The 18,003-nt window shown below is 43.2% G+C and overlaps 1 protein-coding gene across 3 annotated transcripts in view; it reads left to right on the top strand.

The window, feature by feature from the left end:
• The window catches only part of BACH2 (BACH transcriptional regulator 2), a 196,727-nt gene that overhangs the window by 124,529 nt on the left and 54,195 nt on the right, over positions 1-18,003 (top strand). For all 3 annotated transcript variants that reach the window (XM_075046617.1, XM_075046615.1, XM_075046616.1), the window contains one exon: positions 16,444-16,698. In XM_075046617.1, coding sequence (XP_074902718.1) covers positions 16,456-16,698 — 243 coding nt within the window. In that variant the 5' untranslated portion in view covers positions 16,444-16,455. The remainder of the gene's footprint in view (positions 1-16,443; positions 16,699-18,003) is intronic.

The following is an 18,003-nucleotide window of genomic DNA, read 5'->3' as shown; positions in this document are numbered from 1 at the left end:
GCCTGGAGGCAGCGGGGCCAGGACTGGGCTCCTGCCCACTTACTGCAGACCCTTCTCCCTTGAAACTTCTCCAGCCATCCCTCCTCCACCTTTCCTTCTGTGTAACTCTTGATCCATAAGCCCCCAGCCTCTTCAGCCTCCTTTCTCTCAGAGGTAAGCCTGGTCCTTTTCCTTCTATTATCTTGAACCCTTCCACTCATCCATAGTAACACGATTTTTAGCATCCTTGTGGATGTTGCTCCTGGCTCTTCCCCATCCCTTCAGCTTTTCACCGTTGCCTCTGGATTAGTCCCATTTCAGAGCTTTTATCACATATCCCTTTCCTCCTGTATTACTACTAAAAACATTTGCACAAACATCCTTTTCAGGATTTTAATTCCTCCTCTTGATTACGCTCCTTTTGGAAAAATTGTTGCCACATGCAGTGGAGAAGTATGCTTGTGTGTGTTTGTATGCATGGTATAATGGCTACAAAGAAAACTGAGCCGCCTAATTTGGGCAGAGTTAAAGGAGTGTTTCCTCCTTGATATAAGTCTGGGTGGCTCTATTGATAGGACTGGCCCAAGGATCCTTTTAATAGAGATCATGTCATTTTTTGATGTTTGGAAAGGTCATGCCAGGTAACATGAGCTATTCCAGAAACATGCAATGACAATAATACTTATTTTCTAAGAGATGCTAATTCAACATTGTGCATATGTGTGCACTGATGTATATATATATATATATATATACACACACGTACATTTATACACATACATAACTCTATGCACATGCACATACATGTCTGTTTTTAAGACACTATATTGGAGCATAGTATGCTGTAACGGAAAAGCATCAAGTCCTTCATAACACAGTAGTGACTGTCCTGTATTTCATCAAGCAACAAGTATTTTTTAAAGCATTTTAACATTCCTTTGGGCATATAACCAAACTGTGTCTTACTAGGACTTAAATTCTTGAAGTAATGACATGAATCTGTAGATACACTTACCTGATCTTGACTTCCAGTAAATAAAAATTAACTGAGCCTATTTCTACAAGACTTGAATTGTGCTAATGACAATATCTTCATTTAGTCTGATAGTGGAAAATTGTCTTTTCCCTCCATGAAGCTATGTCACTAGGTGGTCAAGTTTGTCTAGACTGGATTTGGTCCTGCATAACAATATGTGCATTCTTCTGACAGTCCAAGAAACACAGTACGTTGATATAGTTAGAAGATTTGTGGAGTGATTTTTTTTCATTATTGATTTTTTATTACAGGCAGCGATATAGGTTAGATACAGTTAGGACAGGCAGAAGTTGAGGGGGAAGAAGTAAGAAAAAAGTATGCTTGTTTTTACATTGTGGACTGTTCTCTTTTACATGTATACGGAGAGACAAACTCCCTAGCAAGCACTAGAGTTTGCCATCTAAGCTGGTCCTCTTTTTAGCACAAAAATTGCTGTAGGGGTTGCAAGCGCTGGGAAGTATTGATTGTTTCCCAGCACGCTATTTGTATTACATATTTTAGTTAATAATTAGTAATGCTTTTAGGTTAGTTTTGTTTGAAATACTAATCAATGAGCTTTATAGATTCTCCGCTTTATACATAAACACGTCAGTCTCCAATGAAGCAAAAGAGTTTTATTTTATCCCAGATTGTTTATACTGTATAATTATTAATCTGTAGTTTAATCTCCTTGTCTTCATGCTTTTATGGCTTGATCCTGCTTGTTGCAGGGGATCTCAAATCTCATTAAAGGGCATGGATTAAAGACACTCAACACCTTGCCAAATAAGTGCTGGAATGTGCCAGCTAAGCCCTGTTGCATGTAGACCTCCCAGTGCTTCTTACTCTACATGTACACCACAAATAGGACTGCCTGCCTTGTATCTTTTCATTTCCCTCTACAAAGCCTTATTTTGCACCACACAGTAGGTTTGCCAGACTTCAGGTGTACAGGGTCACAGTTTTCTTGCTGTGATGTTTTCTCAGCCTGTAGTTGGAAAACCACCACCAAAGTGTTTCAGCTGAGGGGGGAGTAAAAAGGAAAAAAAGCTTGAAATTATGTGTTGATTTTCTGATGTTCAACATTTTTTTGAGCTCTTCTAAAGCTCTGGTGCCCCCATGCTGTGGAGCAAAGACATGAGATCTCAGCTGGAGAGTGGATTTGGGGCCACGGGTGCAGCCGTTGCTGTTGCTATTCCCATGGAAATCCATCTGACCAGCCAGAAACTTTGGAAAAGAAAGTCCAGGGCAGCTGATGGCTTCTGCTTAATGCTGCCTCGGAAATCTGGTTTCTGACAAACCAGGGGGACCTGCAGAGCTGTGCTCTGCTCGCTCCACCCGTATTTGGTGCAGCGTTGTGGACTGCTCGGTTGTGATTTTGCAGACCAGTGATGGTCAGCCAGCGCTGCTTGGGAAGCAGAAATCTCATGGCTCCCACCCTCGTCCTGACCCACGTGGGCTCGAGGGTCAGGTTACACAATGGCAGCTTTAGTTTGTTTAAGGTAAGGAAATTATGCACAGAAGCTGTTAAAAGAATATTAGGTTGTCAAGTCAAGCGAGAAATGTTATAACATCGCCTGCTCAGCCTTCAATTGGATCCTGTGTGCATGCAAATTTGACAGTCTTTAATTGCATGTCTCCAAGATCTATGGAGAATATAGCTTCTCAATTCACATCAGAAAAAGCACACAGACTTTTTTCTTCTCAGAAGAAAAGCATTTGCTTGTACATCAAATATCGTTATCTCTTAAAGATTGTCCAGACTGTAGGTATGCGGTACGCTTCATCAGCCAGGCAAAGCTTTCATACGTCACAGCTGCCTGAAACACAGCCCTGAGCAAACCTGCCATGGTCCTGAAAGTAGTGTGGCAATGATGGTTGCCACCGTGGGGTCAGGGTCCTCACTGATTTGTTTTGTGTTACCTTCAGGTATGGTACAGTCAGGTGTTCTGGAGTGTCTGTCCCCTTGTGAGAGAAGAGAGAAGGCAGAAGGTAGCAGCAGGTTGCACTTAACCACACTGCTGAGGGTGGAGAACGGCTTGGGATTTTATGGGTCTCCAAGCTATGGTCTGCAGAGGCTGTGGGGAATGTCTGGTTTTGGTGGCCTCTTTCTCTCCCAATAGCACCTCTACCAATTCCCCTTGAAGACAAATGAGCAAATGGGGACTGTAAACTAACAGCAGAGGGAGAGAGTGACGTCAGTGAACACCCAACTGCATAAACCAGCCTTATGGTGCTTTCAGTATATGTAAGTCTAAACCATTAGGGTTGTACAAGAATCACATTGACTTTTTATTAGCCAGGTTCTTAGCTTTACGAGAGAGGCGTTGGAGAGAGTGGCACATGAGCAGGAATCCAAAAGAGTTTCAGTGGAGTGGTTCTCTTAAAAAGAGACTGAAAAATAAAGGTTTACAACTTGTTGCATGAGAAAATGAAGCCAGAAGGGAAGCAGTCTGTCAAACGCTATTATTTGTGGACAGTCTTAAATAATGTGAATCACGGGCCCTCAAATCCCGTACAGTGACCTTGTGCAAGCAGAGTACACCACCTGCCAGGAGATTATAAATTTATGCATGCACTGTACTCAGAACTGAAAAAGATGTTTTCCAAAGTTAGAACCTGTTGTGTTGGCATAACATTACATTTAAAGTAAAAAGCGTTGAACGCACTGGGAATTGTTGAAGAATATTCTGCCAGCTGCTCAAAATTATGATTTTACACTGCCATCAATAACAAAAAAAGTTACTCTAATGAGAAGCCATTCTGGTTAAATGAAGAAATAGAAGTTGTGGTAAAACATTAATTAATTGAATATCAAAAAAGGGAAAATAGAAAAGGCAGAAATCTTCCCTAGATGGTTTTTGTATTTGAAATGGTGGAAGAGGATGTGTCCATCCTGTGCGGTGATGTGGAAAGAAGAGAAAGTTTGCTGCTTATAGCAAAGGAGGATGTGAGACAGGCAGCAGTGGTTGAAATTAAACATTTTCACATCCTAGTAACTTTTACATCCAGGAATCTTAAAGGAGGTAGCTGAAAAGCTCTGTTAAGTAGCTGTTCATTTATAATAAATCTTGGGAAACAGGGGAAATTCCAGAAAATTGGAGGGCTGCCAACTGTATTTCCGATATTTCAAAAAGATAAAAGGGATGTCCCGGGGAACTGAAGGCTGGTTTAGCTTGACGTCAGTCCAGGGTAAAATAGCGGAACAGCTATTTCAGGATCTGTCAAGAGAGAACTTGGAGGCTAAAGGTATAGATAATTCCAGTAACAGTTGAAGAGAGAGCTTATCAAACAAACTGCTGGTTTTCTTTGCTCTGTCAAGACTGCAAGTCTGCATGATAAAGGCAACTGTTGATATTGCCTTTAGGAGCCAGATTAGGTGGCCCTTTCTGCCTTTTGGGTTTGTGAACCATATAAGGAATGCCCTGAGATTAAAACTCCCATGACGAGAGTGCGCTAATTCAAACAGAAATAATCAAGCCACTCTGTTTCCCTGGGATAAAGCATGGCTTAGTTTTGGGTTTTGCATGTTAATCTCCTATTTGATTTCATTTGGCTTTTGCAGCTTTAAGTGTGTTGAGTACATCGTAGTTCTGTGCAGGCAGAGAAACCAAACAAACTTCAAAAAGCTGCATGAAAAGCTCAACAAATAATATAAGTATCCTCAAAGAGAGATAAAATCCAAGTTCTTCTTATAGCAGCCTTTGCAGCTTTAATCCCTCGTTCTTTACCACGGCAAAGAAGCTTTCATAAGCTCCTCTGGATCTTACAGGAGAAGGAAAGCTTGTCTTTGCCTTCTGTGTCTTTGCAGTCCTCTAAAACTGTAGGTGCAGATGCTACCTCGGCTGTACTTACCCTCAGAACCAAGACCCAAATGCATCAAATCTTTTCTTTCTCTCTGGGTTCCTTCAGGCTGCAGTTGCACTTAGTCAAAATGCCCATTTGACTCACATCCTCTCCTTACCTTGGCTGTAGCCTGGTAGGTGTTGGCAGCAGAAGTTATTGCTTTCCGTGCACCTTTCTCTGTGGGATGATTTATTGTTTACAGCAGGAAGGACACTTTAGTTCCAGAATAAGGGCTGGTCTATGGATAAAGGGACTTTAAATAGGAATCTAGGCATGTGCCAGACTCTGAGGATGGTGGGAAGGCCTGCAACTCTTGCTTAAACCTTCCGATAACAAAATGGCAATTCTCAGATCCTTGCAGGATCAAAACCACTGTCAGAACACCTTGGCGTAATCCAGGTATCCCCTTGGCACTTGCTCTGAGTTTCTAGTCATTTCAGTGACTTTCTGATCATTTGATGGTTAGAAAAACACGTGAAAATTGTTTTTTGCATGTGTAGATAAGCCTTCTAAGATTCAGACCTGTAAATCTGTGGATCCTAATGCAATAGTCACTAGAATTTATTTATTTATTTATTCATTTATTTTTAGATTAGTAAAAATCTATGATTTAACCATAAGGAAACATCTTTCCTTCCGTACATATGTTGGCAAAGGAGAACATTATTGTTGGTATCTGTTTGGTTGTGGAAAAAGCTGCACAAGCAGATAGCAGCCCAGTCTCCAAGGAGAAGGTGACACCTGTATTCTTTCCCAAGAGCAGAAGGTGCGAAGTTATCCCCTATGAAATTCTGTCCCAAATTTAACCCAGTGACCTACTGCATGCGTTCCTGCTCTTCACACATTAATCACAACAGACATGTTCCAAAGGACATGCCAGTTTGTGTCCCAAGGAAACATGAAGGATATTCTGAACACCTGCTAACTTGCAGCAAAGATGAAGAGCTTGCATTTTAGGAAAAAAAGAGAAGAGCAGATTTTTTCCATAACAACTGTTTAGTGTGACAGGAGAAGATGGGCTTTTGTCAGTTTTGCAACCTCTACAATTTGAGCAGTCAAAGATGTTAGCAGTGGTTTTGGCCCTACCTTCCCATGCAGACAGAACTTTTTCCTCCAGTTCTGCAGATAGGCTGGAAAAGCAGTAATTAGCACAGCTTGAGAAGTGAAGAGAAAATTAACCAGGAGATGTAATTTTGAGAGAGAACTTTTCTGTTTTCCTCTGGAAAAAAGATGAAAAACAATGCTCATTTGATAGCAACCAAAAATTTCAAGTACAGAGCTTCAGCAGTGAACTCTACTGGAGTTTTTAAAGGCTGGGCTTCCTTGAGAATAGAACATAAGGAAAATAACTTGTTGGCATAGCCTTTCACATTAGAAGGTTGTTAAAAGGAGCAGAACAGTGCCATTGTTCATTATTTGTAGCTTCCAAACACTGGTACTATTGAGTCAGTTCTGGCCTTTGTTCTCATAGTCATATTAGCAAAAGAGATTTCAAATAGAGAGACACATTCTTTACTATCCCAAAGTATTGTTATACTGGCAGGTGGCCTGGATACTTAACCCACAGTTTATGCTTCAGCAATTTCATCATTTCAGATGGCATTGTAGTGCAAATTATACATACATACACACACGTGCACATATGCTTATAGAGGTACACGTAAATTATTTAGAGGTTTAGGAGAAGGAGGAGAGCCATATCACTGTATCGCCCATCAACCAAAGCCCCAAAATACTCACTTAAAGCAAGGAAGGCAGGACCTAAATCTGGTGGGCCCTTGCCAGAATTTCCAGCCTCCGTTTGTGTGGAGACCTCAAACCTTTTCAGAGAACTCACCAAGCTGGAGAGCAAGATAAAAACAAATCACTAGTTCATTTGTCCCTCTCTGATTCTTTAATCTGGCAGTCCAGCTTACCCAAGAATAAACCAAAAGGCTGTGTCTTTTCCCCAGGTCCTGAAGCCATTGACCACTTCAGAAAAACATAGTATGTTGTTTGTTTTGCTTGGTGGTTTCCTGGCACTGTTTCAGTGTTGGGCATTCCCCATTCTGCTTTGAATAAGCTATTTTGAGTAGCAGACTTGGTTCCGGTCCCCTTCACCATAGCCAGCTACTGTAAAGAGCGATGTGAAAGCCATGCAAAGAGACTTTATCAGGGAAGAGTTCTGTGTTGCTCACTTTCCATGTACATGTAATGTCAGCTGAGTGGCTTCTGAGAACTAAGGATAGAGGACGGTTCTTCTGTTGTTCCTTCTGTTTTCCTACCTGGTCTATGTCTTCCCCCACCTCATCTACTATGCCCCTCTCCTGAAGGCATCATCGTTTATATTTAAAGGACATTGAAAATGCATGTTAAACTAAGCCTGACTTACTGAATGTAGGACAATTAGTAGTATAATTATGTAATTTTTCCTGAGTCATAAAAAGATGCATACTTTGCCTAGTAGGCCTGTATAGAATGTATATGTCAATGCATGTAGTGTGTTTAAACATTATTTGCATGTTAACTGAAGTCCCTAAAGACTGCGAGCTATCATTACCTTGTTCAGCTGGGTTCCTCTCTCAGAAAACAATAACAACACAACCTTCTGAAGTGTTAAGAAATAGGTTTTATCTGTATGTGGAACAGAAATCTATTTGGACTCTTCAAAGCAACCTCCACTGGGAATCCCTGCCTCCTTATGGTACCAATCTCTGAACAACCTGAAGCGCAATTTCTTTAGAGTAGACACCTGAGGTTTAAATAAACATTCATCATGGAGACTATGGGCATCTTGACATTAATTTAAAAAAAAAAAAACAACAAACAAACAAAAAAGAAGATCCATCGCAAAAAATGAAGCTGTGGTACATTTCTGTTTGTGTGTGCAATCTGCCAATACCGAAATCATTGTAAGTAACCAAAATGCTACAGAGAAAACTTAAATTAAGCAGTTCTGTCTAAAGGTCTGCAGGATCAGAGTCCCCCCTTTTTTTTCCCCCTAGTCTCTATCCAGTTGTGCAGTAGGGTCTAGGTCCAGTATAACAAAACCAGTAAGTGACTTTTGCAATGGGACTTACTTCCTACATCAACGCCTCTGTGCTGTGACGACGTATGGGTGTGCCAAAGCAGCCATTCCACGGTCTGGAGGACGCATCCCTGTTCCTGTCACTTTAAGCTAAGGAATGAATTTCCAGTATTCTCATCTCCGCTTCAAAAGTACCTGAAGCTTGCCGTGCAGAAACAGGGCTTATGGCCCAGCTCTGCAACCAGCCCAGGCACTAATGCTCCTGCTCGCTGCCCATGGCGTAGCCCATTGAGGACCAGTTTGTGGCCCCTGAACTGTTTGCAGCTCTTTAGCAATTCAGAGGGTGCTCCCTGGGCTGTGAACGCTTGACGTGTTGGAGCCATGCGGCCTCCTCAGCAATGTGAATTCTTGCCTTTAGGAGATGTTACCAGATGTCTGCAGGGTCCTGCTGTGTGCCCAACCAGACCTGCCTCTCTAGAGGGCCCGTGGTTAAATCCTCTCTTGGGTTTCTCTTCGCTATCCCCCTTCCCACCCATGGTCAAACGAAGGTCTTGCTTTGAGGCAGTAGGGTCAGAAGCACCAGCCGTTGCTATCAGCCGCAGCACATGTCTACAGCTGCCAGCCAAGAATGCTCTACAATGTCTTTTCCACTTATCCATGCATCTTCTGCTTTACAGCAGAAGTTACTTAAACAATGTGAAAAGCTCATTTCTGAAGACGTTCTTGCTAATGGCCCTGGCACCCACAGTATTTTTGGCAGGAGGCAAGCCCGTGTAGCCTGGCGGCCTGCTAGTCTATTTTCAATTATCTGGGGTGCTCAGAGAAGAAGACATTAATATTGCTGAGGATGACATAGCAAATTACTACTGCTCCCTAACCTTTTTAAATTGCTAACACTGTTGTAATCTGTAATTACAGAAATCAGTGTGAGAATTGTGGCACAGTATAATTATCTTTCCTGATACTTTATTGCTGTATGAATTATTAATCAAAATCAGTCTTGTATAGTATTTGCAGCAACTAAGAAGAATAATGTATAATTAAATTTCGTTATTTCTATTTTTGTGCTGGTGTTTTATGATGTTGTAATTGATAATTAATTGGTTAAAAATTCACACAATTCTTGGGAGTTTCATATGACTATGACTGTTCAGTATTCAGCATTTATTAATTGAATAATGGGCTCACTGAAGAGACCTTTGTATACAGTCTTCTGTCATTACAGTGAGCTCTCAAAAATGGTGAATTAATCATTAGGCCTTTCAATAGTTTCTTTTTAAAGGAAAGCAGTGACAATATAATCATATCCTTTGTTGTTATAGCTATAATTGAGAGATCGTAATAACCAATTACAAGGATGGTCATTTGAGGAGCTCTGAAGTGTCAGTTATTGATAAATTTCTTTAAAACAAAGTGTTGATTACACAGAACGAGTCTTTTCATAGAAAAAATATTAGGAGATGGGGAAGGAAGCCTGGAAAATTATTTTCCTCCCACTTGCCACTTAAAAACAGTGCATGTTTATCCGTAAAAACTGTCAAGTCTGATGTGCTTTTGCTGCCATTTGTCAGAAGTACAAGTTCCTCTCAGCTTTTTCATTATTTTATCATCATTCTCCCCATTTTTCTCCTAGTACCTTTTGCTAAATTGTTAGGGAAAAAAAATTAATAGAAAACCTCAGAACAAAAGAGCGTTTTTTCACACTGTCTGCATCCTATTGAACAGAAATACTGTCAGACGTTTACATGCAAATCTGCAGTGCAGACTCTCCAGCTACCTGTGAACAAAGACTGTTGGCTGTGTTCAAGCTGACCACTTCAAGTTATTCCTAAGTGTCTTTTTTTTACTCTTAGTGGAGCTGATTGGAAGAATGTGAACTGGAACTAAAAATAACTCCAGTTCAGTATTGATCCTCTCTTAACACAGTCACGAGAAAGCCGGGAGTCACCTTGTACAGCAGGGTATAATGCAAGCTCCAGCTTATGAACCTGCGGTTCATTTTACACCAGGTCAGGTACTGCAGTTCCTAAATGAGAAATCACACAATGTTATCTGTTGGCTTCCCTACTAAAATGTAGCATTACAGACATAATGAGGAGATACCGATAAACCTTTTCAGGCCTTTACTGTGAGGTTGTTGGGAGTCCTCTGTGTGCTGTTGTAGATCTGATGTCCTGCTTACACCTCCTGGGATACAAGTGAGCCTTTGTTTCATGGGATGAGATGATGCTTTTAAGCCCCCTTTTCCCCCTATCCCCTTCCTCACTGGTGTTTTGCCACGGAGAGGCTACAAAGACGTTTCTGCTGCAGTCTGTGCACCTTTTATAAGTTGAGCTTAACATCTGACAGCTTCTCATGTTCTAAACCCAGCGCTCCTCTGGAGCCAGTGGGAGGGGGAGCCCCTGCTGTCAGTGACACCCATCACATGTGGTCTTTAGACAGATGTTTTCTACTGCTTGCCCTCAACAGCATGGTCCCATGCAACTTCAGTACCCATTTGAGAGAGAGGAGTGCGGGGCAGCAGCGTGCCCATCACTGTCTCCTGCGGTTGGGGGCAGAGGAGGCGAGAGGTCTAGGAGGCGTGTGTGGAGGTGATAGATTTGGGGTTTCATCTGTGTTGACATCCATCAAATAATTTGTTTCTGAGACAGTGGTTAGTAGGTCAGGAAAGACAGATAATACAGGCACGTTCCTCTGCCCAGGCAGTTTGTTGTTGGCCAGTGTGCTAGAGCGTGTGAATATTCATCCCATGTAAACTCGTACCCTGAGTAATGTGGCCCTGGATGTTTTTGTAGGAGTGACTAATCCTTTTACAAAGCCGGTGAGTTCTTTGCCCAGTAACATGCAGCAGTGGTCAGTCGTACATATGGTTTATTCCAGTAACCGTGAAATCTCAGGAAAAACAAAGCAAGCATCTTCCTATGAGTACAGGGTACAATTTCAGTTCATTTCTATGGTCAGGAATCACAGCTCTTCTTTTTACAAATTCTGCGTTTGTCTTGCTGCTTTAATGTGGGTGTGCTCTCCTATTTGCAACACTAGAAACAATAAATAGCAGTGCTGCTTTGACCTTTTTGTTTTGTATTATTTGTGTAGTGTTTATTGAATTGATCATACTTTTTGAGGAGGGCTTTTTCTCTTTCCTTGCCAATAATCTTTTTCATTGTTCTGCTGAGGATTTCTTTTGTCCCTGTTTCGACATCAGTAATCAGATGCAGACACTACACAACAGTGTACTGCACCAGAAGTAACTAGAACATATATCTCCTTATTAAAACATTTCTTTCTCTCTAAAATAGGTGGTGACAGTCTGTCTGTCTTCAGTCTGTCATCTTCATGAGAGACTCCACATTGGAATTGAGATTCCAGGTCAATGAGTCCCTGTTTTACTGTGATGGTGGTAAAACACTGCAACAGGTTGTCCAGAGATGGTCTGGGGTCTCCACCTTTGAAGAGACTCAAAACCCTACTGCACATAGTCCTGAGCAGCCTTCTCTAGGTCACCCTGCTTTGAGCAGGGAGGTTGGACTAGATGATACCTAGAGTTCCTCTCCAACCTCAACCATTCCATAAATTTTGTTTTTCTTCTAATTGCCACTAGTGTATAACAGAGTGCCCTGGATTTAGTGTGTCACCTTGTTAGTGTCTAATTCTTTTTTGTATTAAGTCTTTTTTAAATTCCCAACAATCCCTGTTACCTTGGACATTTGAACTAATTTTATCAATTTCAGTCTCCCTGTCATGGTCTCTGGGCTCCTAGGTCACTAATCAATGTAGGATCATCAGATAATTCATGTTGAAAAGGACCTGAGGAGGTTCCTAGCACAACCTCCTGCTCAAAGCAGGTCAGCTCTGAGATCAGAGTGGGTTGCTTAGCGCTATATCCAGTCTGGTCTTGAAAACCTCCAAGGATGGAGATGACACAACCTCTCCAGGCAACCTGTTCCTCAGTTTTTCCTTATGTCCAGTCTAAAGCTCTGTTGTTTCAAATTACTCCCAGTGTCTGGCTCCATCTTCTCGATGACCTCAGTGCAGGAGTGGCAGGCTGCTCTTAGGACCCCGGTATCCCCAGACAGACTCTCTCCCATCCAAGTACTAAGTGTGCGCAACCCTGCTTAAGGTTCAGAGATCAGAGGAGCTCAGGCGTGTTGCATGGCGTGCCCATAGGCAGATGTGAGCCAGTACTGCTGCTGTTTTGTTTCTGGAGGAATTTCACTGTTAACCTGCTGAAAATTGCCCCTGCATCCCTTCCCTGTTGAATACAGTTTAGCCTAAGTGATTTCCAGTCTGATGCAACTTCTCACCTTATGACAGCTGAGCTTCTCTAGCAGCCTTTTGTAAAGGTTTTGTCAAAGGATTTCTGAAAGTCAACACTAATTACACGTACCAGTGTTCCTCACTGCTAATTTGACACACTTCAGGAATTCTAATAGAGCCCATCAGAGACATGACTTCCCTTTGCAGAAGCCATGCTGCTTTGTCACGATGATAATTTGCCTGGTTAAGTGCTCTGTAGCTCTGCCGCGATCGAGATTTACCTTTTCACGTAATTAACCTACTTCTGATGCAGGACTTTCTGGTCTGTCTTGTTAAGATTTTCTCTCCCCTAATGCTTCCCTTTAAAAACAGACACCACATTGCCTTCCCGTTAGTCTTGTGAGGCAGGAGCTGGTTTTTTCGTGATAGGTAATGTATTTTTGGTGGCAGCTCAGGCGGTGCGTTTATGAGTTCCTGGAGAGTTCTGGGTGAGCACCAGCCAGTCGAGACAACATGCTGCAAACTGAAGTAATTCAGATGTTCCATGAGCAACTTTTTTGGTCTCCTGAGGTTACACATGCCTCCTCCATGCTGCCCATGCAGAAGGGCTCGGTGGGATCTCCCACCCGCCACTGTGGAAGGACGGTGTAAGCAACGTTTCAGTTCGCTTCACTGCAGTTGCTGGCCTTTACCAGCAACTTTTTTTGGCAAGGTTTCAATGGTGCTTTCCTTGCCCACAATAGTTTGTGCCAGTTTCTGGAAACTTTTGTTTCAAAGAGGCTTTTTCTGGCAGTATGGTGACCTATATGCAAACAAATGCACAGCATGTTCTTTTGAGCTGGAGAAAGGCTTGCTAAGACATTCTCTCTTCGGTTTGAAGAAATACCAAGTGTGTAGCAATGATTTCCATGAAGAAGGTTCTGCAAACTCAGCATAATACTGAATTCAGCAAAAAATTATGCGGTTTGAATTAACACTGTATAAAAGACTTCCAGCCCAGCTTGCCTCAGAGTTCAGAGTTAATACCCGATCCCTGCTTTTCTCTTCGGGGGTCGGGGGGGGGAAGTTGAATTCTGCTAATTTTCTTGCTACTACATGCCAAAGCCCTGCAGTGACCTTTGCACTCTAAACCCCATGAAAATGAACAATGTACTTCCCAGTGTAAGGTTTCACCATCTTGCTCCTGTCCTGCAGGATAAAGCCCTCTTGGAGAGGAAGCACCTCGTGCCTGGAGGTCATTCAGTCAATGGCAGATGGTGGAAAAGGGAAGACTGTAAATCACTTGTGTTGAAACATTAGAAGCTGATAAATAGGTGGTCCTGAGCTGTAGCCCAGCCCCGGCTTCCCTGTGCGCAATGTAGGGCTTGGGGTGCTTCCTGGAGCGGCCAGGGGCACAGCAGGGGAAGTCTGTGTCAGGCTGAGATTGCGGCTGCTGGCCAGGGCATCCACGCGGGCTCTCAGCAGCTGTGGGAAGGGGCACGGCATGGCTCTGCTTTTGGGAAGCCCCTGGAGTCACAACAGTAGCCTTGGGAAAGCATGGCAATATAAGCCGCTGGGTGGAGGTCCATCCCGGGAGCGTAGCTAGGGATCCGCTGGAGCAGATGGTGTGATTTACAGCCCCAGCATCTCAGTACGGCGTTGGTCAGGCTTCCTAGCATAGAAAGTAGGCTTGCTCGCCAGCGGGGAAATACACTGTGGTATTTTCAGCACTTCATAGGGCATGCAACAAATTTTTTTTAAAAAATACACTTGATGAGAGCTGTACTTAAAAAGTGGGAAATTACTAATTAGTAACCAAGTAATTCAGGGTTTGATTCACACAAATTGCACTATTACTGTAAAAAAGGATCGCAATTTCAGGCAAACAGTGGGGTTTGGTTTTTTTTAAAAGGCACTGAAAATATAATTGATGTTCTGTTCATTACCTGCTAGGTTTCAGGTTTCTTGTACATATTTTCATCATCTGACACATTACAGGCATAAAACATGCCTGGAAAAAAAAGAAAAAAAAAATTAACTCTTTCCCCTTTGCATTGTCATTTGCAACTCTCAGGTTTTCCCACTAGATTGTTCTAGTAAACTCTTGCATTTCATAGCACGCAACAGTGACCACTTAGAACATCATTATAACGCTATCATTAGCATCAGAGTTCAGTTACACAGAAAGCTATGAGTGGGATGAGCTAAGTATCATTTTCTCTTTTACCTTACCAGAGTGCTAATAAAATGATTGCTGTCAATTCTTCTCATTAGTCTCAATTTAGGAGAAAAAAAAAAAATTCTTCTGGTTAAGAAATCTAACTGGTAGCATAAAAAAACCCAGAGTATCTCCCTCCCCTACCCATATGGAGATCAATAAGCAGCTATGTATCTTCTCTCTAGATATAAAGTCAGTGAAGGACTAATCTGGGTTGGTTGGTTGTTTTTTTTCTGTTCATGTAGGCATTTCAGCTGGGTACTCAGAAGTGTAGCATGAGTCAGCAATAAATACTGAAAATACCAGTAAAATAGAAGCCATAGGCATCCCATTAAGACTTCCAGTAATATTATAGTTCTGTAATGTTGGCAAAAATACCTATTTTTTAGTCATCATAGCCACTGGCTTAAAAATACTCCTATAAAGGTGGGAAAATGGAGTGATTGTTGAGGCCTCTAGTAAAGTTACAAGTAACAAGTGGGTCCTCTTAAGTCCATTCTTGTCTAGATTATTAGTATCTTTCAAATGACACTGTAGGAAAATGGTACTCTGATTTGAACTCATGGCAAGAGAATAGTTTGAAGTCATGTTATGTCTGTCTCCTCATGTACCTGCATATTGTACTAACACAGGAAAATGCTGCAAAGATCCACGTTAAAAAGTAGGAGAGAAGGAATTTTGCTTCTACTTGCTACAGTGGTCAGATATTTACAGTGCAGCGGTATTATACCAAAATACCGCCATCTGTTGCCTTTAGCCCTGTATGCCTCTGAACCTTGCCTCTCAGAAGGCAGTTGTTTGCAATAAGGAAAAACAATTCCTTAAAATACTGCAGTTTGTGCATTTACATGACTTTCCTTTCAGCAGCAGATAGAATAGTACATACAAATAATCCTTTTTCCCATGTAAGCCCTAAAACAAGCACGTTCGGTTTGTTTTGGGGTACATAGTGTGTTCAGACACAGCACAGGCTTTTACACTTTTCCACTCAGAGAAATTGAATTGAGAAAATAATGTAAAGAGAATTCAGTCTAGTGCTGGACAGAAAATTTTGGGTAAAGAATTACTTCAACGTGATCAAGTACAAAGGTGGTTCATGTGGTGTTGGGTGTTGGGGGAAGCTGATCCCCACCACCATCACAATCACAAGTCCAATCCTCATATTCAGAGGCATTGCCAGTTCTACGTGTGCCAGAAATTGCAGAACATCAGGCAGAGAACTTCCTAGCTCAGACAGTTGTAACGAGTGTCTTGCATCCTTCCAATCTCTGCTCTGCTGTCAGGAAGGGGAGACTTATCTGCAGGCAGGAGCAGCCCCAGCACCCAAATGCTGCCCTGCCGCCGGGGATTGGACCTCCACATGGGTTGAGGGGTTTTCTTGGGTCTGTGGGTCTGGAATTCAGAAACTGCTCTTTTCTGTAAATGGCATTAAACTGCTGGTGAAGGCATGTTGCTTTAGGCATACTTGAAAACAGATTTCTTCTGAAGCCACTAAACACCTTTCTCTCCTCCTTAAGGCTTAAAATGGCTCTAATTCTGATTGAGAAATGAAGTCACTATAGTTAGTGGCTTGTCTTCATCGGGTATGGTTCCACCTTGCCTTTCACTTGAGCCGAGGTCTTCAGTGTAAACATGCAGCTGTTTACAGCCTGTCAGCTGGAGAATAGGCTGGGGTTTTGAGGGTTTTTTCCCTTAATCTGAAAACAACAGAAGCAAGCACAAAGCCCTTTTTTTAACTATTAGAAGACCCGACAGTCGCTCTTGCTTTTTTTGCTAAAATCTCCTAAAATTTCCTGTGTCCCTATGTTACTGCCTCTACTAAATTGAAAATTGTAGATGCGTAGTAGGTGGTTGAAGGAAAGCACTTTGCAGTCCATCTAAATCTCCACTTTGGTTTTGAGGGGGGAAATCAAGGGCAGGTTAGGTAATCGAAGTGCGGTGGAGTGAAAGCCAGTGGCAATGAACGCCTTTCCCCATACCTTTCCCAAGCAACTTGCTCAGATTTAAGAATTAATGGGCTGCTTGGCTGTGGTCCCAGGGTATCCAGAAACGCGGCAGCATCGCACCACACCATGTTCACCTGGTGGCTGTGTTGCTCCTCACCACCTTGTTTGTGTTTTCTTCCTCCCTTCTCCCCTGCAGGGTGTGAACGGCATGTCTGTGGATGAGAAGACTGACTCCCCCATGTATGTGTATGAGTCAACGGTGCACTGTACCAATATTCTCCTCTGCTTAAATGACCAGCGGAAGCAGGACATTCTCTGTGACGTGACGCTGATCGTGGAGGGGAAGGAGTTCCGCGCCCACCGGGCTGTGCTGGCTGCCTGCAGCGAGTACTTCTTGCAGGCGTTGGTAGGGCAGACGGAAAATGACCTGGTGGTCAGCCTGCCGGAAGAGGTACAGTATGTCACCGTGCCCCCGCCATAAACACGAGCCCCCTCCATCCTCCGCAGTGAGGAAGACCTCCGCGGTCCGCTAAGGTGGCAAAGGGCAGCGTGGCGTGGGTTTCGGTGCCTGCCCTGGCACGGCTCTGGATGTGGTTTTTGTGTTTGGGTGGGTTGCAAATTGCTGAAGGATGGACATGCTCACGCCAGCCTTCCTCACCAGCAGTAACTCCTAACGGTTACGGTGGCAAAGCTTTAAGATGCTTCAGCTCACCTTTGTCACTGCCGCCGAGGGAGTCGTACCCAAATGCTTAATTACCGTAGCTTCGTTCAGGGCATTGTCAGGACCCTGATACTCTTCTGCTGTACCAGACAGGAAATTTGAAAGGGGTGATGTGGCTGCTAGGTGGCAGGTTATTGTTGAAAAATCATTTGAGCTGTCACATCGTTGGGAGTCTCATTGCTGTCCACCCCGCTCTGGCAGCTCATATCCTCGTCCTCCTCTTTCCCCTCTCCTGTACCTCATTCAGCCTTGCTTCCTCTCGCCTCCCCTCACAATGAGTTTGGGATTTAACTGCTTCTGGACATGTGTTTTCCACCGAGAAACCATGAACACAGTCTGTCAAAAAGCAGGGTTTTTCACATGCAGCATGGCTCCCACAGCAGGAAGCCAAGGGACGTAGAAAATACATACCTCACTGGAAAGTTTACTTTATTTTACCACAAAATCTCACTGGCTGGCTTCCACCCCCACTGTAGTTTCCTCACAGCCATACAGCTGTGACAGCACAGCTACCGTAGGGCATGTTGGTGGCTTTGCTGCCCACAGAGGGGAGATGTGTGCCTGCTGGCCAGCACTGCCGTCACTTGCCGCCTCGGCACTGCCTACCCGACATCTCTGGCTGGGATGGGTGGTACAAGAAGGGTGGCAATGTACCCAGGGCACGGGACGGCAGTCGCTCAGTGGGAAGGTACTCTGGCATACAGAGGGGTTTTCACCATCATTTGCTTAACACCCATGAGGAAGCACAGTGTGTTTTTAAATGATGACAGATCCTGAAGTGTCACACACCGTTTTTCCCCCTCTGGTTTAGCTCTCCAGAGACTTCAGCAGCATCATGATGTTGTCACGGCACAAGTTGGAGAGCATTAGAAGAAGTAGGTCACCAGGTGTGACTTCACGAGTCTTGACACTGAATATTACTCATGAAGAAATTTCAACCCAGACATTTTGCATAGGAGTTTAGAGATATCACAGAGGATGCGCTAGGATGCGCACTATGATTCTGCAGTGTCCACTAATAATTTCCAGTGGAAG

This window comes from Buteo buteo, chromosome 15 (assembly GCF_964188355.1).
Source record: "Buteo buteo chromosome 15, bButBut1.hap1.1, whole genome shotgun sequence".
NCBI lineage: Eukaryota > Metazoa > Chordata > Aves > Accipitriformes > Accipitridae > Buteo > Buteo buteo.
This window is presented reverse-complemented; position numbering and strand designations above follow the sequence as displayed.